This window comes from Condylura cristata, unplaced genomic scaffold (genome assembly GCF_000260355.1).
Source record: "Condylura cristata isolate star-nosed mole 26May11 unplaced genomic scaffold, ConCri1.0 scaffold00015, whole genome shotgun sequence".
Taxonomy (NCBI): Eukaryota; Metazoa; Chordata; class Mammalia; order Eulipotyphla; family Talpidae; genus Condylura; species Condylura cristata.
In genome coordinates this window covers 46,339,655-46,365,351 of record NW_004567116.1, presented here as the reverse complement: position 1 = coordinate 46,365,351, position 25,697 = coordinate 46,339,655, and the positions used below count along the sequence as shown (strand labels likewise).

General features: G+C 38.0%; 1 protein-coding gene across 11 annotated transcripts in view; it reads left to right on the top strand.

Moving 5' to 3' along the window:
* Positions 1-25,697, top strand: part of DLG2 (discs, large homolog 2 (Drosophila)) — a 1,159,995-nt gene that overhangs the window by 1,082,649 nt on the left and 51,649 nt on the right. For all 11 annotated transcript variants that reach the window (XM_012725352.1, XM_012725350.1, XM_012725354.1 and 8 more), the window contains 2 exons: positions 2,594-2,770; positions 11,707-11,782. In XM_012725352.1, coding sequence (XP_012580806.1) covers positions 2,594-2,770; positions 11,707-11,782 — 253 coding nt within the window. The remainder of the gene's footprint in view (positions 1-2,593; positions 2,771-11,706; positions 11,783-25,697) is intronic.

The window sequence follows — 25,697 nt, the reverse complement described above, 5'->3', positions numbered from 1 at the left end:
TGATATACAGTCCAGAGAAAAGGAGGTGCAAGCTGCTAAAAGTCCTCTTCAAAGACTTTCCCCAGTGGAGTCACATAAGTCATGCTTAATTATTCCACAACTAATTGTGGAAGTGTAAATGCTATCTGCTGGGAAAGTTAAGTAAAGTCTCAGTGTCCGGGGTTTTTACTGGGAAGTGGCTACGTGAACACCCCCTACCACAACTCCAGACTCCCAGAAGAAAAGCGGAATCTCAGCAGAAATGGCATTGTCTATACCGTAGAGGAAGAGTGAGCCCTCTTAAGAGGTAATGGTGGGAATCTACCCAAATTCTGAGTCCCCAGATGTCAGTCAAAGACCATCCTTGCAAGCATGCATTTTGTAAGGATAACAATCTATGCCCTTGTTCTGCACAGAAATAGAATCTATAAAAAAAGATTTGTATGTGTATCCACTCAAAAGGGAAAAGGGAACTAATGATAAGCACAACACTGCATTCTTACTGATTGCCACTGTTGCCAGGTACCACAGGCAGGTTCTACATGATGGCCTGATGCAGCATCTGACTGATATGATTCTGTGGTAAAGGTGCCGCTCGCCTCACTCTGGTCATCCGCACTATGCATTTGAGGAGACTGTGGCCCTAGGAGGGTTAAGGAGCTTGCAGAGGAACAGCTGCAAGACTAGAAAAAGTGCAATAGTAGGACCATGATGTGGCCCTGACCCTGGCCCCCTGAGTCTGTTCTCTTAGCCGGAATACTGCACGCCACCATGTTGCATCTGCTATGTGCCGAGTGCTTTGAATGTGTTATTTCATTAATGCGCGTAGCATTTCTGTATGAAAGTAGTCATTGGACTAACATTGCACTAAACTCTGTGGTTCGGAGATTCATTAATTTATGTCAGCTCACCCGTTCAGACAGGTGACAGTGTCAAGAGTTGGTCTCTGCTTCCCTCAGCTACTTTTCCTGGCTAAGGATTTGTTGAAACCAGTAGGAAAAATGCAGGTGGTGAAGGTGGAAATGAGTCATTCGAGGAGCTGAGATCAAAATACCACCCCCCAAATTCCTTCACTTAAGAGATAGAGTTAAAGGGAAACAGAACTATGTTGCAAGTAATTCAATTTTCCTGCAATGTGTGAGAGTGTAGATGCGATCTTTAACTTTTGGGGGGTTGCCATGACAGCAGATGTGACATTTCTTTCATGGAGGGAAAAAAAGAAAGGAATAGAACCACATTTGTTACTTGGTGATTTAAAAAAAAATAATGTGTTCTTCAGATGTAGCTAGTTTTGGATGCATAGTGGTTACACCCAAAGAAATCTTAGAATGGAATCACGAAATAAACAAGGAGGTGTCAACAATCTGCTTCACCAGAGACACCGTGTGCTGTTTGTGCGTGGAGGTTTGTGAGAGTAAGGATACAGGAGGTGCACTATATCAGGCTTGAGACAAATCATCTCCTCAAGATATCAGCTAGTTACTAAATCTTGTTTGTCATTCTCATCTGCTTCCAGTTCCTGAGCCCCACCAATCATATATGCTAGAGGGTGTGATGTTCAGCAAAAGGTCTTTAATGGGTACAGGGTAGTGCAGAAAGTAAGAATTATAATTCAGAGTACCCAGTGAAATGATGAAGGAGGTGGGCATTTTGTGGAAGCAAAGAGATGTGTTTCTATTATTTTGATCTATCTGTATACACAAACACATATACACACACACAGTGCTATATATATTTTTCATTGTATTTTAAGCATTTATTCATGTCATTGTAGTAACCAGTACAGGCACCTAGTTTCAGAAATAATCCAATATTCTCCTGAACAGAAGGCTCACAGTCCCCTAGAGGTGAACATTTAAGCTACCATTTTTCTCTGCTATAAAAGCAGGAATTCTACAGTATGATACAGCTGAGAAGGCTTGTTCATAGCACTACAGGTTTCATCCAGAAAGATCCCCAGGTTTTTCTTCACTAACCCTTCTTTTTGGTGAGTTTTAAATTTGTACTGGGAGGACAAAAGTCTCCATTAGTTATTGAGGTACCTTTGTCCTTTCCTATTTCACCTGTCACTTCTTTTTTTTTTAATAAAGATTTATTTATTTATGCATACAGAACTGGGGCACAGGCCAGAGGTGCAGAGGCAGTGAGAGAATTCACCAGAGACAGAGTGGGGAGCAGAACAGGTCTACTGATGAAGTACACTGCTGAGGGGAACAGAGGGCTGTCCAGGAGAGGTCTGCCGTGCCATGTGGGTCCCCCACTGGCCAGGGCTCCAACTTGCAGTGAAACCACTGCAGCCAGCTTGCAGTGCTGAGTTCTTACCCATTGTGTCACCAGGGAGGTCCCAGACCTGTCACTTCTGAAGGTATCCCAGAAGAGAAACACTACCCCAGTTCAATCACCCATAGACTGTCTTGAAACCTCCAAGGGGAAGCAAGAACTAATTTCAACTTGTAACCAAAAACAGTGGGAATGTGGACTGCAATCCTGGGACTCATTCCTGGGAGTTGGTATCAAATGGATGATGGGATTTCAGAGCAAGAATAAATAATCAAAAGGGAGACTCTTGCTACCTGAGGTTCCCAGCAATGTTCTTTTTTGTTATTTTCTACAGAGCCATGTTCGACTATGACAAGAGCAAGGACAGTGGACTGCCAAGTCAAGGGCTTAGTTTCAAGTATGGCGACATCCTCCACGTTATCAACGCGTCTGATGATGAGTGGTGGCAAGCTAGGAGAGTCATGCTGGAGGGAGACAGTGAGGAGATGGGGGTTATTCCCAGCAAACGAAGGTAAGTGTCTTTTTTCCTGTTTCAGAGTAATTGCTATTCAGTCCTCCAGGGAGTAGAGCTGATTAGAGGAAGACACATCAAACTGTTCACAAAATAGCTGTTTGAGCTGCAGGGTAATTGTCAGTGCTGACAGGTGATGTAAGTTAAAAATTCTCACTGTCCTCACATTAGGGTTTTACCAAAATTGGTGAGTGTTATTATAAAGGAAGAAAATTCTGCTCACACTGCTGTCCTCCAGCTTTTACCCAAATTCACGCCTAGGTTAAGCTAATCAGCTGTATTTTCATTTACAAACTCTGGAAGGTTACCCAAGAGGTTCCAAATTTAGCAGCTAATTCTACAATGACCAAGCAAAAGTGAAATAAAGTAAATAATTTGTTAAGCTAACGTCCTCACTCTGCATTACTTCCACATGTTGGTGAATAAAAATAACTGAAAGCTCTATCCCAAATTCAGATGTTGGGATATAAGCTGTGAAACATCTGGTGAGGTTTAAAACCTGAATTTGCAACTCTCTTTTTTCCTGGTTAGGTACTCTAATCACCACAATCCCCCACTTTCACTAGATACTTAGCTCTGTATGCATGCTTCCTAAGTGGAGAGCATTCCTCTCATTGTCTTGCAAGTATATCTTCAGTGCTGCTTTTGAAAGGCACAATACTCTTCCAGAACAGTCAGCTCTTTCATTTGTCCCAGCTGCTTCCCCACTTCCCAGAAGTCATCACCACCAAGAGGGACTCTCCTTCCCATGAATATCCTTTTGGTACGAAGATATTTTCCAAGAAGCATAAATTATCTACACTGTCAAAAACAGGTATGGTATAAAATCAAAGTGAGGAATAATACTTATTTATTCAAAGCAGTCAGCATCTTTCTTGAGGTGAAGTTTTCTTGAAGGGTTCTCATCCTTGTATCCAAACACTACAAAAGCTTTGTAGACACAGACTGTGTCTCTACAAAGTGAGTCACTGGTTGAGCCAGGGCAGGCCACAGTGGAACAATGTAGATTAGACCCAAGAACTAGCCTGCCAAGCATTAGTATTCCGAAGGACACCGGTACCCATCCTTCCAGCCTGTGGCCACACAACTTGGGGTAGAATGGGTGGAATGGGTGGAGGTCAGTTCTCTGCAGCTGCTTCCTCACCTTGCCTGGGAAAGGGCTGCAGAGAAGAGAGCCTCCTACCTTTCAAATTCAAGATTATGAGTCTGCCAACAGCAGACAGCTCTCTGAGTCTCTAACTTGTCTGCCCTCATCTGAGAGAACAGTCACTGCTTAGTAGTGTTTTCTAGAGGTTAAATATGCAAAGTAGTGACTCTAAGGACCAGTTGATGTTCTATGATTACTCCATTCCCATTTACTTCAAAAAGCAAAATGTCAGGATAATATGCATCTTGGTGCTTTGATTTAATTAACCAAAGCAATCTGAGAGATTGTTCTGTAGAACAGGAACCATTGTTGAATATGGCTTCAACAATGGAAATGAGTAGAAGGAAGGAGATCTATTGGGAATAGATTGGAGCACATTTATTTTTAAGATTTATTTATTTGTACATACAGAACTGGGGTACAGGCCAGAAGTTCAGGGTCGGTGAGTGGCTTCACCAGAGACAGAGTGGGGAGCAGAACAGGCAGATCAATGAAGTACACTGCTGAGGGGAGCAGCAGGCGGGTCAGGAGAGGTCTGCTGTACCATGTGGTCACCTCCGGGGCAGGCAGGAATTGAACTCATGAGGAAGTGGCTTTAGCTTCTCAGTGCAGTGCTTTAACCCGCTGCGCCACCAGGGAGGGCTAGGGAATAGATTGGAGCACATTTTAAAGAAAGTCCTTTATAAGTGAAAACTACCTAGAGGTGCTTTAAATTATCTGGACAGATAGTGAGCTAGAACAATGATTTTCCACCAAAGATACATTATAAAAATATATGCGTTCACTTCCTCTGTGACTTCCCTCCCCACCCAGCACCCCACTCCCAACACACACACTAAAATTCTGATTCAGTCCATCTGGAATGGGCTCTGGAAATCTGTATTTGTTTATACATTCCTTCAGGTAATAGTAGTAATATAAGATCTGGTGGCAAGAACTATTATTAAAAGGATTGAAGGTTTGGTTGGAGAGTTGAACTGTATTATTTTCAGGCCCTTTCCAACTCTGAGGGTCTATGATTCCAACCAGACTTGTCAACAGTCCTTCACCTTGTTCTACTGCTCACTTTCCTCCTAAGGAACATTCTGTGCTCTCTGCTAAGGAAATTTCCCACCTACTTTTGGACATTCTTTAATAAATGACCCCTGTTTGGGGTAATCCATCTTAACAACCATACTGTAGTGTGCCAAGAGACAAAAAAATTTGTTGAATAACTCAAATATTTCTATTTATTTGACTTTTCTTCATAAAAGGCATGGTAACTTCTGTGTGTGTGTGATTGAGAAAATATGTGTGTGGTTTTTTTTTTTTTTTAATGGTTATTCTACCAAACTTTCTCCTTAGGAATTCTTTCAAAAAGTGCTTATTATTATTGTTTTATGTGTTTATATAAGTAACACCTCTCCTTGTGGAAAATAGGACATTTTACAAATGTATTAAAAGATAAAAATCACTCATACCTATATTTCACTGGGAGTTCTTGTACACTTATTTTAATGCAACTTAAAATCCATGGTGTGCTCTTTAATGCTTACTTCTCAACAAAGCACTGTCACTTCACACCACCTTCAGCATCTTAAAAAACAATAGCTTAGAATAAATGACGGTTGCTATGGATATGATTTACTATTCAGCTGAAGTTATTTTTTCCAACCTTATATTCCTCTCTATCCCCTTTCCTGAGTATAGTTCATATACAAGAGTTGGTATCATAGGAAATCTCATCATGGCTAATGACAGTGTATGGCTTCCCGCTTTTAAAATGTCTCTTATTGCTGATTGCATTTAATTGTTTCAATAAAACTAGAAGATAAAGAATATGAAAAGTATTGCCTTCCCCCCAATTTTTTTTTCTCTTGACCCACTACAGTATGGTTGTTAAGATGGATTACCCCAAACAGGGGTCATTTATTAAAGAATGACCAAAAGTAAGTGGGAAATTTCCTTAGCAGAGAGCACAGAATGTTCCTTAGGAGGGAAATGAGCAATAGAACAATAATAATTTTTTATTTAACAAAATAAATTTTTACTTAACAAAATACTCCTAGATCATGCTAGATCATGCACTGTTTTCAACCCTTTAGAATTAATTTATTAAGCCTCATTACAACCACATAAGAAAAATGATACTATTTTTTTCCATTTTACAAATCAGGACTTAAGGCACAGAGAAGTTAATTAGCTTGTCTGAAATTGCACAGCTAGTAAGTAGAGGAATTAGGATTTGAATCCTAATTCCAGTTACAATCCCAATTACAATGCACTGTAATTCATATGCAACCCTGCCACCGAAAGTTACAAAAACTGTTAGAAAAGTTCAATCCACTGTATTTTTGAGCAACTTCTGTGTGTCACAGACTGCTACCAGCTCTCTCTTTGGAGCCCTATGTTTGTGGAACCAACATGTAATTGTGACTCAGTGACACGGTAGTTAGTTTAGTGAGGGTTATACCACAGACAGGGGGATTTAAACTGCAGACATTTTTTTCTCACAGTTTTGGATGCCAAGATCAAATCAATGACTATAGATTGCGCCAGGTACTTTCAAACCTATAATTTCATTAAATTTTCACAAAAGTTTTATAAGGAAACCGAAGCTCAGAGAAGTCTAGTAACTTACCCAGGGAGAAACAGTTAGCCACTAACTGAACCCTGGTCTCTCCAGTAGCAAAACCTGATAGCTCTCCACTTCACCAAGATGAGCCTTTACTAATGAAGATTTCTTACTGTGTATCAGACACTGTGCTAAACAATTTTCCTCACTTACCTCATTTAACATTCGCCATCATTTTTGGAAGTCTTATGTCCTTATCTTACATAAAACCTGAAATCCTAAGAAGTTGAGTGACCTGCTCTAAGTCACAGAGCTTGCAAATGGCAGACCTAAAATTAAAACCCAGGCTTGTGTAATTTCAAAACTTGAGCTGTTCGCATAGAATCTCTGCTCCTGAGATTACAGTTTGTGAGTAACCAACTTGGGTTTGTTCCACAGTTCTTCATCCAAGTCCCTTATTCATTGCTCTACAGTAGCTGTTCTGGGCTCTCACAGGGCAGTGTGCAACTAGCACTGTGTGAGAGTTTACCACCCAGTCTTCGCAGCCAGTCTGTGGCCTACTCAACTCTCCCAGCAACAGAGCCTTTGGGAGCACAATATGGGGATTCTCAGCACCCGAGGATTCATTGCTTCAAGCCTGACCTCATTATGTGTTTAGCCAAAACCTAAGAATACTAGATGGGAAAATGGGGGAGAGAGGGAGATATTTGTGGCATTAAAGTATGACCACTTTGTACCAGTTTTGCCATCCAGTTCGTGTTTTCAGTATTTTTGCCCAGTGACTACATGAAGGCAGAGAATATTACTTCTGCCTAAACAATCTAATTTATGGCGTCTAACTGAGTGTGAGGGAAGAGTTTTCCATCTACACAAGTAAGATCTTTCTATCTGTACAGACCACTGTTTGCTTAAGTAAATGCCTGTGACCCTTAATTTCATACCTTTTTGTCCAAGGAGTCTTGTGTAGATGTTGAGAAACTCTTGTTATCAGAAACATTGATTATCTGGGCAAGTCACACTCTCAGAGCCTCAGTTTTTATATCTGTTGAATTGGTAGCCTCCTTGAAAATTCAAACACTCATTCCCCCATTTATTTAACAAAGGTATATTCAGCAAGCATTATTCTCCCAGCTTCATCTTCAGCCCTGAACCATTGTATAGAATACAGATAATAGAGGTAAAGTATCTGATACTTTTGTGCACTGCAGAATGATAGATATTTTCCTTTCTTCAAAATTTGAGCTTTTGGTGCTCAACAGAACACTGCATTTTCTAGAGCCCTCTATCACTGCCCTCACTCTCATTCCAGCAGTAACCTATCCACATGTATCCCAGGAAGCACTAGGAGAAAAGGAGGCAAGTAAGGGAGAAGAGATAAGCCACCCACAGCCACTGCTACCAAGCAGAGAGATTGGCTGAACCCCAAGAGGCACTCAGCTTGGGCGCTCTGGTGAAAAAGCAAAGTGCTGATGGAGCTGAAGTGCACAAAGTGTCTACTCAAGAGAAAAATCAATTTGACACTTGTGAGGTAGGCTGAAAATAGGCACTTAGCTAACCTGACTTTCCGTGCTAAAAGCAAATTGATTCTGAATTTTGAGGCCAACCTGTTATAGTATGACATTATTTCTGTGGATAGATGTTTTAATTTTTTATGGTTTGTTTAATTAAGGATGTTTGGGATATCGGGATGGAAGTGAAGGGAGAATTATCAATTGTGAAAAAAACTCAGCCTTAAGAAACTGTATTGGTCTTAAAACTGTGCATAACCCATCCCAAATCTTATGTTTGTTGAGAATTCCCATTAGATAATGGAGGCACGGAAGCTCCTCGAATGCTGGATGTGGACAGATGCAGAAGACAGATGTTAGCAACTATGTGTTCAGGACCTATTTCTACCACTTTCCAATTTTGGCAAACTTTAAACCTTGGCTTCCTCAGCCTTAAAATGGGACTGATAACCTACTGATAGTTGCGGAGACTGAATTATGTGATCTCCACATAAGGGATTTTTTTTCCATTAATAATAATCATTAAAACTTGCATTTATGGGCCCTTCCTGATGGCGCAGCAGCACTAAGAAGTGAAAGCCACTTCAGCATGATTTCGATCCCCACCTGCCCCGGAGGTGATCCACATGGCGTGGCAGACCTCTCCTGACCTGCCTGCTGCTCCCCTCAGCAGTGTACCTCGCCCGTTCTGCCTGTTCTGCTCCCCACTCTGTCTCTGGTGAATCCTCTCACCACCCCTGCACCTCTGGCCTGTTCCGCAGTTCTGTACACACAGATAAATAAATCTTTAAAAAAAAAAAACTTCATTTACTACATAAATTATCATCATTTTCACTTTTAAGTTGATAGCAAAATATTCTCATTTCCTTCATGAGCGAGCCAAAACCACATCACCAACACAGGACGTCTTTGAATTTTTTTTTCTTTTTCTTTACTTTTCTATTGCCTGTTTGAAGATGAATAAAACCACAGCAAATATCAGGTGTGTGTGCATATAGGTGTACATGTTTCTGTCTCTCTACTTTTATGACAACATTCTTTGCAGTCGTTTTAAGATTGAGAAATTAATTCTTAAAAATGGCCTAACAAGAACATTTCCTGAGAAAGCTAGGAAGAAGGAACTTAAAACCAGAGGCAAATGTTCATTTCTGTCTAAGAAATTCTTAAAAAGGAATACTGAGTTTAGTTTAATGTGAGTTCTGTGGATTTACGTAATGTGTATTTTCAGACCTTGATCAAATAACCATGAATTCTGTGCATGATGCAGTCACTTGTTTCATCGCATATGCTAGTGTTTCCAGTAGTTATCTGGCCAGCGCACAGAAATCGGGACAGACACATCACTGAAACAACAGCATTAGAAGGTTCCAAGGAGATGAATATGAGTTACCACATGCACTATGTTCAGTGCTGAGAAAAGGGGAAGTAGCTCACAGCTGTTTTCTCAGCAAGCATCATTTCACTGGGTATCTGCTTCAAGATCTTGCTGTCCTCCTAGCTGGTGTATATCATGCAAAGAGAAGCTGTCAGCGAAACTTCTTGCTTTAATATGTTAGATTTGGAAATTTCTGTCCCAATGTTTCCATTCAAACATACTCTTATACAGAAATGAATCTATTATGAAACTCATGCTGTAACTATAGAAACCCTGATCTTCACAGTGTTTTAGCTGGAAACACAAAAGAGCTCTCAGTTTAAAAGGACTATTGCCAATTATTGATCTATGAATAGCTTAGATTTCATAAACCATTGAAGTTTCTATGGAACAAGCATGTTTTTTCTCTTTTCTTTCCCCATTTTAAAATTAGTGGTGACCATATTTAAACAAAAAAAATTACGTTAAAACAATGCAATGAATATTGTTTTATTCAAAGAAATATTTATTGAAGACTTGCTATATGACACTTTAGTGACATGGGGGCTTGCCCTCAAGGAACATACAACCCTTATATATGCAATAGCAAAATTAATACACTCAAAGAAAAATAAGATAATAGCAATAAAGAAGTTCAAATAAAAAATAAGATGGCTTTGAGGAAGAAATAATCATATCTAACAGGAAAGGCTCAAAAAAAAATCAGGGCACTGTTTAAATTCCCTCTTTACTTCATGTTCAGGCCCAGCCTACCAGCAAGCACAAATTCTACCAATTTTATTTCCCTAATATTTCCCAAGTCCTCACCTCGCTCTGCCTGGTTACCATTTCTCATCACTCTTGCCTGGATTATCGCAATTGCTAATAAATAGTAGCGCTGGCTTCCTCCTGATCCTTACTGCCACCAGTCTGTCTTCTCTACCATCCATTTATTTAAATACTAATCTCTTTTATCACATCCATGTTTTATATTTTCTTATGACATATAAGGATCCTGCAGGGGAAAACCCAAGTCAGTAGTGTATATGGGCACCCATCACCTCACCTTCTCCTATCCCTCTCTGTACCAGAAGGTTCCTGTGATTCTCTAGCTGGTTCAAACCTTAAGGTCACAGGTCTTGTTCCCCTGCCTGGGAAATCCTTCCAGAACTTTTCTACTGACAAACTATTTCTCATGCTCACATCTCACATGAATTGGCAGATTTTGCAAGAAGCCCACCTCCAGTGCTTTCTAACTTTTTGATGGATAAATATTCTCACACTGAATCTGTAGTTTCATTGTACTGCATTATCGGTTTTCCTTTGTCTCTGTTTCTACCAAGAGTGCATGATGGGGTACTCATTGCAGTTGCGCATCACAAAATGCTGGTCTTTTGTTCTTTAGCTCCTTGAGAGATTCACAGTAGGCACTTAGTAGTTACAGCATGACTGGAGTCGTAGGTAAAATGATGAATCTACAGAAATGATAGCAGAAGGATATTGAGGAAAAAGAGGAACTGAAGCGCCCAGAGTGAAAGGGGGAAAGTGAGGCATCTTAAACAAAGAGGAAAGGAAGCACAGTGAACTCCAGTGGGGACCATGGGTGATTTGGTGGTGGGGGCACTGATGGGGTATCCAATTATCATTAAAAACAATATGTAATTTTTTAAAAAAGGAAAATTCAAAATATTACATTTGGTTTTGGGGTGAAGGCAAATATACTAGTGTTCTTAGTAAAGAGAAGAAAAGGAAATAAAAAGAAATGGAGAGAAGGCATAGAAAGTGAAAGGGAAAAGAAAGAAGCTTACTCAGTCTCCACTGTATGAGCTCATCTCTATCAAGTGTGATTGCTTGAAAAATACTGATTATTCAGACATTTAATAGCTAATATTGATATTTCTCATAACTTTGTGTCTTTCAAATACTGTGATACTCATATAACACAGAAATTTTAAGGGATATCATATCAGTTCAGGGACTTTATGTCAAGAATTTTATATTGATCAAAGTAACAGAAATAATTAGCATGTGGTTCAGAAACACATTTTTAATATATAAATGTATTTTCTTTTTTGAGACATTTTGTATATTATTTAGCTGTTGCTAACACATCAGTGTAGTGAAAAATCCCTGTTTCTCAACCTGTGTCTGCCTTTCTGATAATTACTTTAGCACAGGTTTTAACATATGGAGATTGTGTACCAGTGAGCATGGACATTTTTAAGGATTCTTAAAGATAAATTATTTTGAAAAGACTTTCCTATCAATATCCATTTCATTTGAGCTGTAAGCTGAGGAGCAAATTTTCTTCATTTAATAAAAGCTAACCATAAATGCTCTGCTATGTGATTGACAATTTTCAATTTTCTTTAGGGTGGAAAGAAAAGAACGTGCCAGATTGAAGACAGTGAAGTTTAATGCAAAACCTGGAGTTATTGATTCCAAAGGGGTAGGTACAGCAGAATCAAAACATTAAGTTCTCTCTGTTGCTATGGACTTAACTATAATTAACACTTAAGCTTTCAGTAGCAAGTAAATTATGTAGCTACCAGACATGTTATAAATATATTTCTAAAAGTAATGATGCAACTTCTCATGCAGTAGGTTTATAGTAAATTTACTAAAATCAAGGATAAAATTGCTAGTAGTCAGCAAAAAAGATGAGTTGATGATGATGGTGTAATGACTACAATGAAAAAGGAAAAAAAGACAGTTTAGATGTGTTCAGTTACTTAATTTTTTTTCAAATTAAATATCCTAAGTGAATTGATTTCATAAAAGATTCATCATAAAATGTCTATTCTGTTACTAAGAAAATTGTGATAGGAACGTGTATTAGAGTTGTCTAAGTGAATACATGGATTGTTGTGACAGACATAGAAAAGAATAAAATAAAATGAAATGTAATCACCAAAATTAATAAATTCACTCACATGTACATGTGTCTTTTTAAGAATAACTTGAATAAGGGATGACTCACATAATAAGCCGTTCACCAATTTATCATGTGTAACCCAATGATTTTTAGTATATTTCGTTATGCAGCCATCAACACAATCAGGTATAAAATGAGTTTTTCAGGAACATGTTTTATAAAGAAACCCTATAGCAGTTACTTCCCATTTATCCCAAGTCTCCTCACCCCAGCCCTAAACAACTACTAATCTTCTTTGTCTATAGATTTGCTTATTCTAGCTATTTCACATAAATGGAACTATACACTGTGTAGTCTTCTGTGAGTGCTTCTTTCACTTTGCCTAATATCTTGAAGATGTATTATATTATAGAGCATAAGTATTTCATTCCTTTTTGTTGCCAAATAGGATTCTGTTATATGGATATACCTCATTTAATTTATCCATTCTTCAATTGATGGACATTTGGGCTGTTTCCATTTGGGGGTTATGGATACTGTTGTTATGAACATTGGTATATAAATTTTTGTGTAGACATATATTTTTATTTTCACTGAGTATACACCTAGGGGTAGAATTGCAGGGTCATACGATATCTGTATGTTTAACATTTTGAGGAACTGACAGAACTGCCAGAACTACCATTTTGAGGAACTTACATTCCCACCCGAGTTCCAGTTGCTCCACCAGCATTTTTTTAATGTCTTTCCACTTAGAGCCATCCTAGGTGGTCTGAAGTGGTAGCTCATGGTTTTAATTTGCATTACCCTAGTAACTGTTTGTTACTGAGAACTTTTCATGTTCTTGTTGACCATTTGTATATATTCTTTGGAGAGTTGTCTGTTTTTAAGTAGGGTTGTTGTGTTGCTGTTGAGTAGCAGATATTCTTAATATATTCTGGATATTAATCTTTTACTGAATATATACATTCAGAATATTTTCTCCCTTTCTGTGAGTTCTTCTGATTTCCTTGGTAGTAGCCTTTGACATAAAAAGTATTTTAATTTTCATCAATTTAATTACAATTTATGTTTTCTTTTGTTACTTTAGTATCATAGATTAGAAACCATTGTCTAATCCAAAACCATGAAGATTTATGTCCATATTTTCTCCTAGAGAGTTTTTATAGTTTCAGCCTCCCATATTTGGGTAAGTTTTTAATTAACTTTTACCTATAATATGAGGTAGGAGTCCAATTTCACTCATTGACTTGTGAATTGTCTTCTTAATTTCATTTCTGGACTACTCACTGCAAGTATATAGAAATTATTTATTTTGTATATCAATCTTATCTCCTGCCATCTTGATGAATCCATTTATTAGTCCAAAATAGCATCTTGATATATTTCTCAGGATTTCTTATATATAATATCATGTTTTTAAAAGGGAAACTTTTTTTTATAATGTAATAGTTTATTTTTACATCATTTTGTACATTTTTTTTCCATCTCAACTGTAATCCCCGTGGGTTTCCCATCACCAGGTCACCCGTGTGCCATCACCATAATCCCGTGCACTTCCCTCCCCACCCCTCACCCCCCCATTTTTGATCCCATTCCCCACTCCACCCCCACAAAATGTCTCTGGTATATAGCTGTTCATTATTCTTATATTTTCTCACCTGGTCCATTATACTCCTGCTATGAGCAAAACCATCCGATATTTTTCTTTTTCTTTCTGGCTTATCTCACTAAGCATGATCTTTTCCAGCTCCATCCAAGTTGCTGCAGAAGACATGTGTTTCTTTTTTTTGGTTGCTGACTAATATTCCATTGTATATATGTACCACATCTTTTTAATCCAATCATCTACTTTTGGGCATTTGGGCTATTTGATATAAAAAGCATTTTAATTTTCATCAATTTAATTACAGTTTATGTTTTTCCAGTTGTAAATAAAGCAGCAATAAACATGCAAGTATCTTTTTGAATCAGCGTTTTTGTGTCTTTTGGGTAGATACCTAGGAGTGGGATTGCTGGGTCGTAGGGAATCTCCATGTTAAGCAGTTTGAGGAACCTCCCAACAGTTTTCCATAGTGGCTGTACTAGTTTGTATTCATAAAAGAGAAACTTTTAGCCTTTCTTTTCAATCTGGATGATTGTTATGCATGGTGGCCATAACTAGAAGCTTTAGTACCATGTTAGATAGAGGTGGCGATAGCAGTTATTCCTGCCTTGTTCCACTTTAAGGGGAACAGTTTCAGTCTTTTGCTATTAAATATGATGCTAGCTATGAGTTACACATTATAAATCTATTTTAAAATGATAGTAGTAGTACTTATTACTATGATAGAACCAGTATCTTGTTACTTTCCCCACTGCAACTAATTAGTTTGTGTGAAGCAGATTGTGACAAGAGTCTTATTAACAGTATGTACAAGAGTTATGAAAATTCAAATTAATGGACATGGAAATGCCCAGAGAGCACTCAAAGAGGCCTGAGACTTTCATTGGCCTATTAATGCTTGACTTCCATCTTCAGAAATATCCACTGATTTTAAAAGCTTGGAGTGCTACAAAACACCAAGCTAAAAAGCTAGATGCTTCATAGGACAGCAAAAATAATTTCAGAAGCAGCCTCTCATCTCAAGGAGTTCACAAAGAGAAATAGGTAGGCAGGCAAATGATTGCAATTCAGTAGTAATGTTGATCTACATAAATGAAGAGGATTAAGTCTTTTAAATATTAGGATACTGAACTTTGGGAGGATTAACTAATTTACCTAAGAGCACACATCTGGTAGGGGCAAGAGTCGAATCACTTTGACAGCAGGTTTGCCTTCTCCACTCATTCACACTGTACCTTATTCTCTCAGAGCCCAGAAAGGGATAACTATAAATATAACTTGAATAAAGGAGTTACCTTCGAAGAGGAGGTGATTTTGAGTAAGATCTTGAAGTTTGAGTAAATGGAGGAAACAGCGTAAACTGAAAGGTAGAAAGTAGGCAAGTTGGAACAGGTCAAGCAGATCAGTGACACCATCTGGAGAGTATGGACGTATAATGGGGGTTGTCTCAAAGAAGGTTGAGAAGGTCAGAAAGTTGGTATGCAAAACATAGATACAATCCTTGAAATGTAATGAATTCTGAGCACCCATGAGGAAATATCTGAATCTCTTCATTTAAAGGAGCACATTTACTACAAATGAAATGCCCAGGCTTTCTGCCCACTCTGTGACTTCACAAAGTTTGCGTCTGCCCATCCAAAGGCAAGTGGACAATTTGCCAGATACTCAGATAATTCCAGCTACCAGACCCCTATACTCAAAATGGCCATCTGTTTCAGTGGGTCTCCTTAAGAATTGGCTCAGCTCCTTGGATCTCAATGCAGGCAAGCTTTCCTGGGAACAGCAGTTACGTTACTTAAGAGTCTCCATTCAAGCCAATCTCTAGTGAAAAACTTAAGTCACACCCTTATTTTCTTTGGTCATTCATCTAACATCCTCTTGCCATTTTATTACTTGTTGAAACATTTTATAAATCACATAATCTTCAGAATTGAGCTGTTCTCCATTGGAAAAAAAAATGAGTAGTTAGTCATTTGTGCTTAATATTGTTTTAATTTTAGAATCCCTGTAATTAAAGAAGGAAAATATGTCAGGAAGCATAGGAGAGAATTATCAACATCCTCACTAAAGGTCAGCAATGTGCAATATAGAAGTCTCCCTTTTGTATTGTAAATCTTTTCTAAAGTGAGGTAGACTATCAATAAATAATTAGTTCTCTTTATTCACAGACTGGTACAAAAGAGAGGTGAAATATTATTCAAAGTAAGAGTGCCCTTAATAAACATCCTTTTCCAGCATACAAACATCTCTTAATCACCATAACAAAACTTCAAGGGAAATCATTTATTCCCACCTTCTAGATTTAGAAAAACTGAGATGTAAAGATAGGAAGAAAACTGAACTCATGCTGACTCACTCCAAAACCCCTAATTTGTGTGCTATACATTCTTTCTTATGAAAGGCATGTCACACTTATATGCTTTAAGAAAATGGAAGAAGTAAATAAAATTGAGATTATCTTTGTCAGAAACTAATAAGTATAGACTCTATTCCTGAATGATGGAAGCTGGTCTTCTCAAAGTTGTACATCTCTCTGGATCGGAACATTCTAAGGAGTTCTTGGCACTACACATTCTCCACTGTGGCCTGTCAGAAGAAAATGAGAGGAGGAAAAATAAGGGGACCGTTCTGGTAAATTCAGTCATATAGTAACCTTCTAATAGATGTCAGTGCCAGGCAGCTGACGAGGCAAGGACCAAGACTGATGAGTCATCATCATTGCCCTGAAGAATCAGGGATTCCAATGGGAAAACAACCTCCCAAGAGAGGGAATTGTTTAATCACAAACTACAAGGAATGGAAAATTGCTTGGAAATTTACAGGAAGGTTCATGTGCAAGAAAATTGAAGGATTTCTATGGAGGGGACAGAGAAAGTGGCTGAAGAATTTGTAAAATTTTCCAGGGGCTAGAGGTGGTGTAGGAATAGGACCCAGAGTGCACAGGAAATGAAACACAGTGTGCTTTTATCACAGACATTTACAAAGGAGAATGAAAAGACTCAGAACTGAAAAGTTAGACCTAACACATGTCTGGTACTTGAACATTTCCAGGAAACTTAATTGGCCATGTAGACAATAAAAATTTTAAGGGTTGGGACAAGACCAGACCTAGTGATTTTCCCTGGTTTTGAACCCTAAATCATTGCCCAGATAGCTAAACAAAAGTCCAAATTTACTTACCATTATGCCTACAAATTTACTTACCATTATGCCTAGCTCAGTGTCTACCAGGCACATACTGGCCGCCCAAGCCATCTTAGAAGTAAGAAAAGTGGATAAGCAGATCTAGGTTTCTCTGTGGTCAATCTGGCAGCCATGAAAAGGACAGAATGGAAGAAAGACTGACAGTGGGTAATACTTGAGAAAGCTATTGTGATATTTTAAATGAGAGTCTGAAAAACTGTTCTTAAAATAGTGGTTAAAAAGAAAGTAAATAGGAAACTATTGCTAAAGAGATCAAAGGAGACAATCATCACGGCATGGCTGACCTAATGGCTTCTAATAAATTCTGCTTCTTTTTCCAAAGCTTTGAGTTTCCCTGGCAAGGGGCTATTGGCTGTGAGAGATGCTGTGGGGCAGGAAAGGAGCTAAGCTGATAGAGTCATTGGAATCACAGTGTAGTTTGCATTGATAGTTCAGTTCTACTATGTGGATTCTTATAAATTTCCAGTGAAGAAAAAGAGACTCATTCCTCTTCTGAAACACACAGAAAGTTGCTAACAATTGGGCATTTTGTCACTAACTTAAAAGGTCATTTAACAGTGTTTTGTTAGCAAGATAGGAGTTATGTTTGAGTCCCAGGAATTGCTTTTTTGACAACTTCAAAGTGACATTTTCAGTCTCAAGGAAAAATCATTATTGTCCTCGAAGAAAACTCTTTCATTGAGTCAATCTTTGGATGACCTGAGTCAAGGGCAAAGCTTAAATGTCCAGAGGTGACCTATACTCAGGAAGGAGGAGTGAGAGAGTTCTCTGCACTAGTCCTTGGGCATCAGGAAGGCAATAGCTGTCCTCAAAGTTCAGAAACTCAGAAGGCTACTCCTTGGATTCTTTATTCCATGTCCTTACTCCAGGTCCTTTAGCAGTGTCTTAACTAGGCTTCCTGGTTCCAGTCTTTCCATAGCGATTCTTTCCCTGCACTGCAGGCAGTGATTTTAACCAGAATAATATTGCTACATAAACAAAGACAGGGCTATGTCCAGGGAATTCTGCAGTGTCACTAACCATTCCTGAGGGATACTGCTAACTCATTATATATTCTTTTGACTGTGATAATTACACTCATTCAAATCTTGAGCTCCCATGTCACTGGGAAACTTGTGAGTAGCACACATAAAATTCTCTGATAAAGAAGTGCTAATGACTTCCCACAGATGTTCTCAGATGGGCCTACAATTTAGTTTCTTTCTATAATACATGTAAGGAAATGGGAACTCTGAAGCCCATCTGAACTCAATGAACACTTTTGAATGAATAATAAATCTTATTTTATTTAAGTTCCCATAGTGTATTTATTTGTCAAGTTAAGGATGAAGAAACTGCTTATCTAAGGAGTAGACATAGAATAATCCATGCTATTTATATATTTTTTATGCAAACTCATGTCTTGCTAATCACCTTCCCCCAATCCAAAAACTACTTCAGGCTTCTATAATAAATTCAGTATCATTTGACTGATGAAATCTGCTCACTACACACACACACACACAAGCATGCATATTCATGTTTTATGATGTGTTTTAGTTGATACAGTTCTCCCTTCTCAATCTTAAACATACTTTAAGACACTTTTTTTCTTATTTTATGTTGAAACTTGAATGACTTTAGTCAATCTAGATTCAGCAGGAAATAAGTAAATCTTGTGAAATTTAAAAAAATCTCTGAAACCAATGTCATTTGCATTATCTACTTAAACTAAAGTGCCCATTTAGTTAACATTGGTAGGAGTGTGGTAAGTGGAAACACAATAAATTATTTTGATGATTGTGTGTGCCTCCTTTCTAAATTTTCACTTACTGGATATAAACACTGAGCCAGATTCTGACTTAAGTAGTGTAAGTATACTATGATTAAGGCACGGTTCCAGGTATTAAGGAATAGAAAGAATATTGTAGGTAGAGGCGACAGCATGTAAAGACAGGAGCAGGGTATTCAGGGAAGCAAGAGAAGTTACATGTCACTTTAATATAAAGGCATAAGAGGCATAAGTACAGTAGCGCCCTACCCCCATACATGGGACATACCTGCCAAGAATTCCAGTGGATCTCTGCCAGTATTAGTATTAGCATTGTTTTTGTACATTTTTCCCTACCTGTAGTAAAGTATAATTTCTAAATTAATCACAGGAAGAGATAATTGGCCATAAAAAAAGAATTATAACAATGTATCATAATAAAAGTCATGTGAATATGATCTCTTGGTAAATCTTATTGTAATGAATGGTTTCAGATATGGTTGATTATATATCTGGATATGCAACAATAAAACCTTGGGTAAGGGATCACAGCAGTACAAAACTGCAACTGTCAGCTGAGTAGGCAGAAGAGAAGTAGGGAATTAGACTTTGGAGGATTTTTGCATGGTTAAATGAGAGTTTAATTAGATTATTGTACTGCAGTATGTAAAAGAAATATTAGAAAGCAGGAGTCCATTTAAGTGGGACATTTAGGACATAAAGAAGGCTTGACCTAAAAATGTAGAATAACTGTAGAGAGGAAAGACAACAAAATATGTAAAAAAAAGAAAATATATAGCCTGGAGTGCCTTATTTCTGTTCATTGAAAATGAAAATGCCCAGCTCAACCCCATTCCTGTATCAAATTCTCTGGGGAGACTGATAGAAAAAAACTTTTTTTAACAAGTTCCACAGAGACTTCTTATAGGCTTGCTAAATTTAAGATATACATGCGTAGCAGAAAGATTTAGTATCAGAAAGAAAGACCAACTTCTAAGGAGTGATCTGATATCTAACCCTCAGTTGCCTCATATATAAAAATGAATATTAATTTTAAGATAATAAAAATAAGATATGTAAAGCACCAACAAATATTAGACAGAAGGAAAACATCATCATGATAGCAACAGAGCAGGTTCCTTGTTTTTCTTCCCAGAGAAACATCTAATATTTAACCAAAGGAAAACTATACCCTAAGAGCCCTGTGGCCTGGGATGAAACTTGAGCATCCTGTGGACATCACAGACCAACACAGACTGCACAAAGAGACAGAGAAGAGTCGTGCTTCTTGAAGGAGGTAGCTAGAGAGAAATATCTGGAGGCTGAGGTCAAGGGCAAGGGACATAGAGGCCAGGGGTGTTGATTCAGCCAAGAATACTGGGGAGGGGATGGTATTGGACAGAAGGTAGAAATTAAATGAAAGAGGCAGTTCCATTTGAAAGAACTGGGGTGCAAAGTCCAGGTCCTCAGTAGGGACAACAAGATGGTACTCCAGCACACCCACTCCTTCACCCTGTGGGACTGGTAATGACCTTGTGAAGAGCGCAGACTACAGAATCTGATATCTGGAATCACAGAGTAGAAGGATATCCATGGAACCACAAACAGAAACCAGCTGTATCTATCTTCTAGCACATTCACACCAGCAGCTGGACTGTTGCAGGCATTTCCCTTCCCTGAGCACTCTGAAACTGCAAAAACAGAACTCAGATCTTCAAAAGTAAACAAAACAAAACCACTGTTCTACTTGCAGGAAAAGTAAAAGTAGGTCAATTTTCTAACTCCTACAGATATTTGAAAAACAGAAATATAAAGTGCTAAAATGGGCAGACAAAATAAAGCAATACATGACCTAAGGTATCAATGGAAGATGACACCACTAGGAGAGAATGACTCTCCAGAATCCAACTACAAAGTCATGGATGGTTTTATCTCCCTATAAGATAAACAGTTCAAAAATGCCATAACAAAATTTTAAAGATAGAAGAAAATGCAAAAGGACAAGTCAAATAGATACAACAAACTCAGAAAAATGAATGAATTCTGAAATAAAATTATTGAACAGAAGGTAGAAATTAAAGCTTTGACTAAGAAAATAGCAGAGGTTCAGGATGTAAAGATCTCAATAAATAAGTTAAAGAATTCTTAAGAGAGCAATGGAAACAGAATAAACCAAATGGAATATCAAATCAGTGACCTCAAAGATTGCAATATACAAAGGGCCCAAGAAGAAAAGAAAAAATATAATATATGTATTATATATTACTATATGTATATTTTATATATATATATATGTATATTTGTTTACTTCAGCTTATATGTAAAAAGAATACACCTGGTTATCTAATCAAAATATACAGCAAGAGACATAATCAGTAAGCTACCAAGAGTTCAAGACAAAGAAAGAATTTTGAAAGTGGAAAGGGAAGAAAAGCAGGTAATTATTTCCTATCAGGCTTTCATCACATTTTCCGAAAAAAAACTCTACAGGCTAGTAGAGAATAGAATTCCTATCAAATTTTCAATGGTATTCTTCAAAGAAATAGAAAAACATTATTAAAATGTATATGAAACCAAAAAGACACCCAAAAATCAAAGCAATTTTGACAAAGAGGAAAAGCATAGAGATCATTTGAACTTCAAATTCTATTAAAAGTTGTCTTAATCAAAACAGTATGGTATTGGAATACAACTGGACAATTAGAGTAATAAAGCAGATTTGAGGGCCCAGAATTAGTCTCACTCTTATAGAGTAAATTTGTGTCAAAAGAGTCAAGAAAATGCAACAGGATGAGGAAAGTCTTTTCAATAAATGGTCCAGGGAAACTGGACAAACACAATTTTAAAAATGAAACTAGTCCAGTATCTCACAGGACACACAAACTTTAATTCAAAATGGAACAAAGACTTGAATGCAAGTCCTGAATCCATAAAATATATAGAAAAATACATACACAAAGCACTCCAAGAAGTTAGATTCAGAAATCTTTGGGAATTCAACCACAATGACAAAGGAAACAAAAACAAAACTAAATGAATGGGACTACATTAAACTAAAAGAATTCTGCACAGCCAAAGAAACATTAAAATGAAAAGACACCCAAAAAAAAATAAAGCTACCATTTATCAAGCACTTATAAAAAAAAAATCAAAAGACACCCTACTGAATGAGAGAAAATGTCTGTTGTTAGACAAATTCTTATGTTGTCTAACATTCAAGAATTCATACAACTAAGCAAACACAAACAAAATCCAAAAATGGGCAGAAAAGCTAAATAACACTTTCCAAATAAAACATACAGCAAATACATGGGGGGAAGAAGTTCATCATCATCGATCATCTGGGAAATCAAAACTAAAACAAGGTGACATATAACATCTGTGAGAATGACACACCTCTAAAAGACCAGAAATGACAAGTGGTGGCAAGAACATAGAACAAAAAGAACTCTGGAACAAAGTTGGTGGGAATATAGACTGCTCCTGTCCTTAAGGAAAACAGTATGGTGGTTTTCCAAATATTAAAAATCAATCGACCATATAATCTGGCAGTTCCACCTCTAGGTATCTGAAAAATGCAAGCCAAGGGATATGTACAGTTCTGTATTCATTATAGCGCCATTAACAGTAGATAAGTTGTGGATCTCAGCGTATTGCATTGGGAAACACTGCATTTCATCCTGTACAGCAGTTACCTTGAGCATCTTTAGGTTGCTTGATTTTCTACAGGTTATTTTTATATATTTTTAAGATTTATTTATGCATACAAGAACTCGGGTACAGGCCAGAAGTGCAGGGGGGCGGAGGTAGGTAAGTGCAGGAGGAGTAGGAGGTAGGTGAGAGAAATCACCAGAGACAGAGTAGGGACAGAACAGGCAGATTTACTGAAATATTCTGCTGAGGAGAGCAGCAGGCAAGACAGGGGAGGTCTGCGCCATGTGGGTCTGCTCCCTGGCAGGGGATCAAACTTGTGCTGAAGTGGCTACAGATAGCTTCATAGTGCTACACTGTAACCTGTTGTGTCACCAGGGAGGGACTTTTACAGGTTATTTTTATAAACATTGCCCATTTTCTCCTTAGAGTAACTCTGAAGGGTAGACATTCTTAATACGCCCATTGTAACGATGAGGAAACTAAAGGTTAGAAAGTCACAGAGGTGGGCCCTGCACAATGACATCTTATTATACAATGATTTACTTTTTTCTTAAGATTTATTTATTTATGCATACACACCTGGGGTATAAGCCAGAGGTGCAGGGGCAGTGTAAGGACTCACCAGAGACAGAGTGGGGAGCAGAACAGGCAGATCAATGAAATACACTGCTGAGGGGAAGAGCAGATGGGTCAGGAGCAATCTTCTGCACCATGTTGATCACTGCCCTGGCCTGGGATAGAACTCATGCTGGAGCGGCTACAGATAGCTTCATCATGCTGCACTTTAACCTGTTGTGCCACCAGGGAAGCCCACAGTGACTTACTTTTAAGGCATTTTTATATGTGAGCAGATTCTAGGTGGTATTAGTGCAGCTATTCCCATCTATTCAATTAGTGGTACTAGGGATAAAGTAATATAAATAGTAGATATATAATTTGTGGTTATATAAATAACAAGTATAGTTTCATCAGATGAGAGAACACTGTGCTTTTGTTAAATTTTCTTCCCTCTATTAATTCAGGATGTTAAGTATTATTCAGAAAAGTTGGCTCATACTGATTTCTACTTTGGGAGCTATTCATGAATAAATTCTGATTCACTACAGAGCTTCCTTTTATCTAGCTCTTTAAGGTAAAAGGCCCAGGATCTCACCCTAAAGCTTGCATGTTTCACTTTACAGAAGTATTTAATTAATTCAAAGTTAAAACATCAGTACTAAAATATAAAGATACAAAAGCAACCCAGTCATCTTACTTCTTCCACACAGTAAATTTAACCAGACTCTTAACCAGCAAAAATAGAATATTTTCCCTCTTTTCAGCTGTACACACTATTCTTACATGTGGTGGAACACTTTTTTTTTTTAAGATTTATTTATTTATACATACAAGAACTGGGGTACTGGCCAGAGGTGTGGGGGAAGTGAGAGAATTTACCAGAGACAGAGTAGGGAGCAGAACAGGCAGATCGTTGAAGTACACTGCTGAGGGAAGCAGTGGGCAGGTCAGAGGAGAGACTGCTGTGCTATGTGGGTCACCTCTGAGGCTGGGATTGAACTCTAGCTGAAGCAGCTGTGGCTGCTGCTAGCTTTGTGGTACTGTACTTTAACCCACTGCACCACCAGGAAGAGCCCTAATATCTCTTCTAATGACCACTTAAAAAGCTTCAACAATAACCTCCAATATATTCCTAATATTCACAAAAGTAGGTAATTACTTTGGTTTTTCGTTAAAAAAAAAAGCCTCTAAATTTAGTCTTTATTCCTATTCTATTTTCTAACTGTGTTATCTGGAACCAGTAACTTCTCTTTCTGGAACTTTGACTTGGAATTGCAATAATAATATCTAGATAGTAGATTACAGATTTCTGACTATGTAGTACCTGAAATAGTTCAGTAGTTTTTTAACTAAATAGCATGAGAGTAAAGGTGGTGGTATATTAAGGGAAATCTTACCTAAATTAGGGGGCACATTCCACATGTTTTCTGCTGTAATTTGTGAATAGAGAAATGAATCGTTTATAGTTACCTTTAAAGAAGAGTTCTCTTTCAAATAAGGGATCAGGAAAAAAATAATAATTATAATAAACTAAAAAACTCTGCAGGGGAGCTGGAAGGAGAAGGATCAAAATAGGGGAGGGAAGAGCACAAGGAACTATGGTGACGGTGCACGGGTGAATTGATGGTGGGAACTATAAAGGGACTACACATGAGAGGGGAAAGCAAACATTGTACCAAAAGGAAAAATGATAAAATAATTTTTTTTTAAATGTTCAAGATTTGCAGGAGGAATAAAGAAAGGAGAGAGGGGGGATGGAGGGAATCTCTTGAACTACCTGTATTTCCTTTATTTCAGTCAGTAAGCTTTGGGTTACCCCTGTGGACAGGACACTGCTCTGACCACCGCTTTCATGTAAGGCAAAAGTTGACTAAGACATGTACACTGTTGATTCTAAGAAGAAGTGGGCCTATTCTGAATGCAATGAAATGGTGGTTCCAAGAAGGGGAACATTTTAGCTAAATCTGTGGGGCCTGAGTAATATTTCAATAGCTGTAGAATAAGTACATTTTACACTTAGAATATAGTAGAGGCAAAAGTAAAGAACTAGCGGATATCTGGTGACCAGCAAGCATTACATTTGATTGGAACAGAGGTGGGGGGATAGTTGGAAAATGGCCCTGAGACCTGTAGTGGAGGGTACTGGGTGTCCCAAACAATGTTAAAGATGGCTATTCTTTAGGCCCTCCGTGGCTTATGAACACTTTCATTTCATTAACAAAAGCTTAAAGGGAGTCCCCCTGTCCAGCATTCTGCTAGGGTTTGGGGAAACAACAGTGCATTAGCTGGGGCCCTGTTCTTAGCAAACACTGAATGTCTAGGAAAGATCTCTGTTTCTCTGCAAGTTGGCACTCTTGATACATCATCTGTTCCTCTCAATCAGAGACTGAGTACTGCAATCCTAGATGTTCCATTGGCTGTACCATCTGAAATCAACCAATTACTCCCTTAAATTAGTCAAAGGTCAAAGGGGTGCAGTGACATGCTTTACTGAGATGTAAGAGAACATAACCTAAAGAGGCATGGTGTAAAGACTATTGTGTCAAATCAAAATTATATTTCTTGGGCCTCCCTGGTGATGCAAGGGGTTAAGTTTCAGCACTATGAAGCTGTTGGCAACCACTGCAGCATGGGTTCAATCCCCAACCAGAGCTGTCCCACATGGCACAGCAGACCTCTCCTGTCTTACCTACTGCTCCTTTCAGCAGTGTATTTCA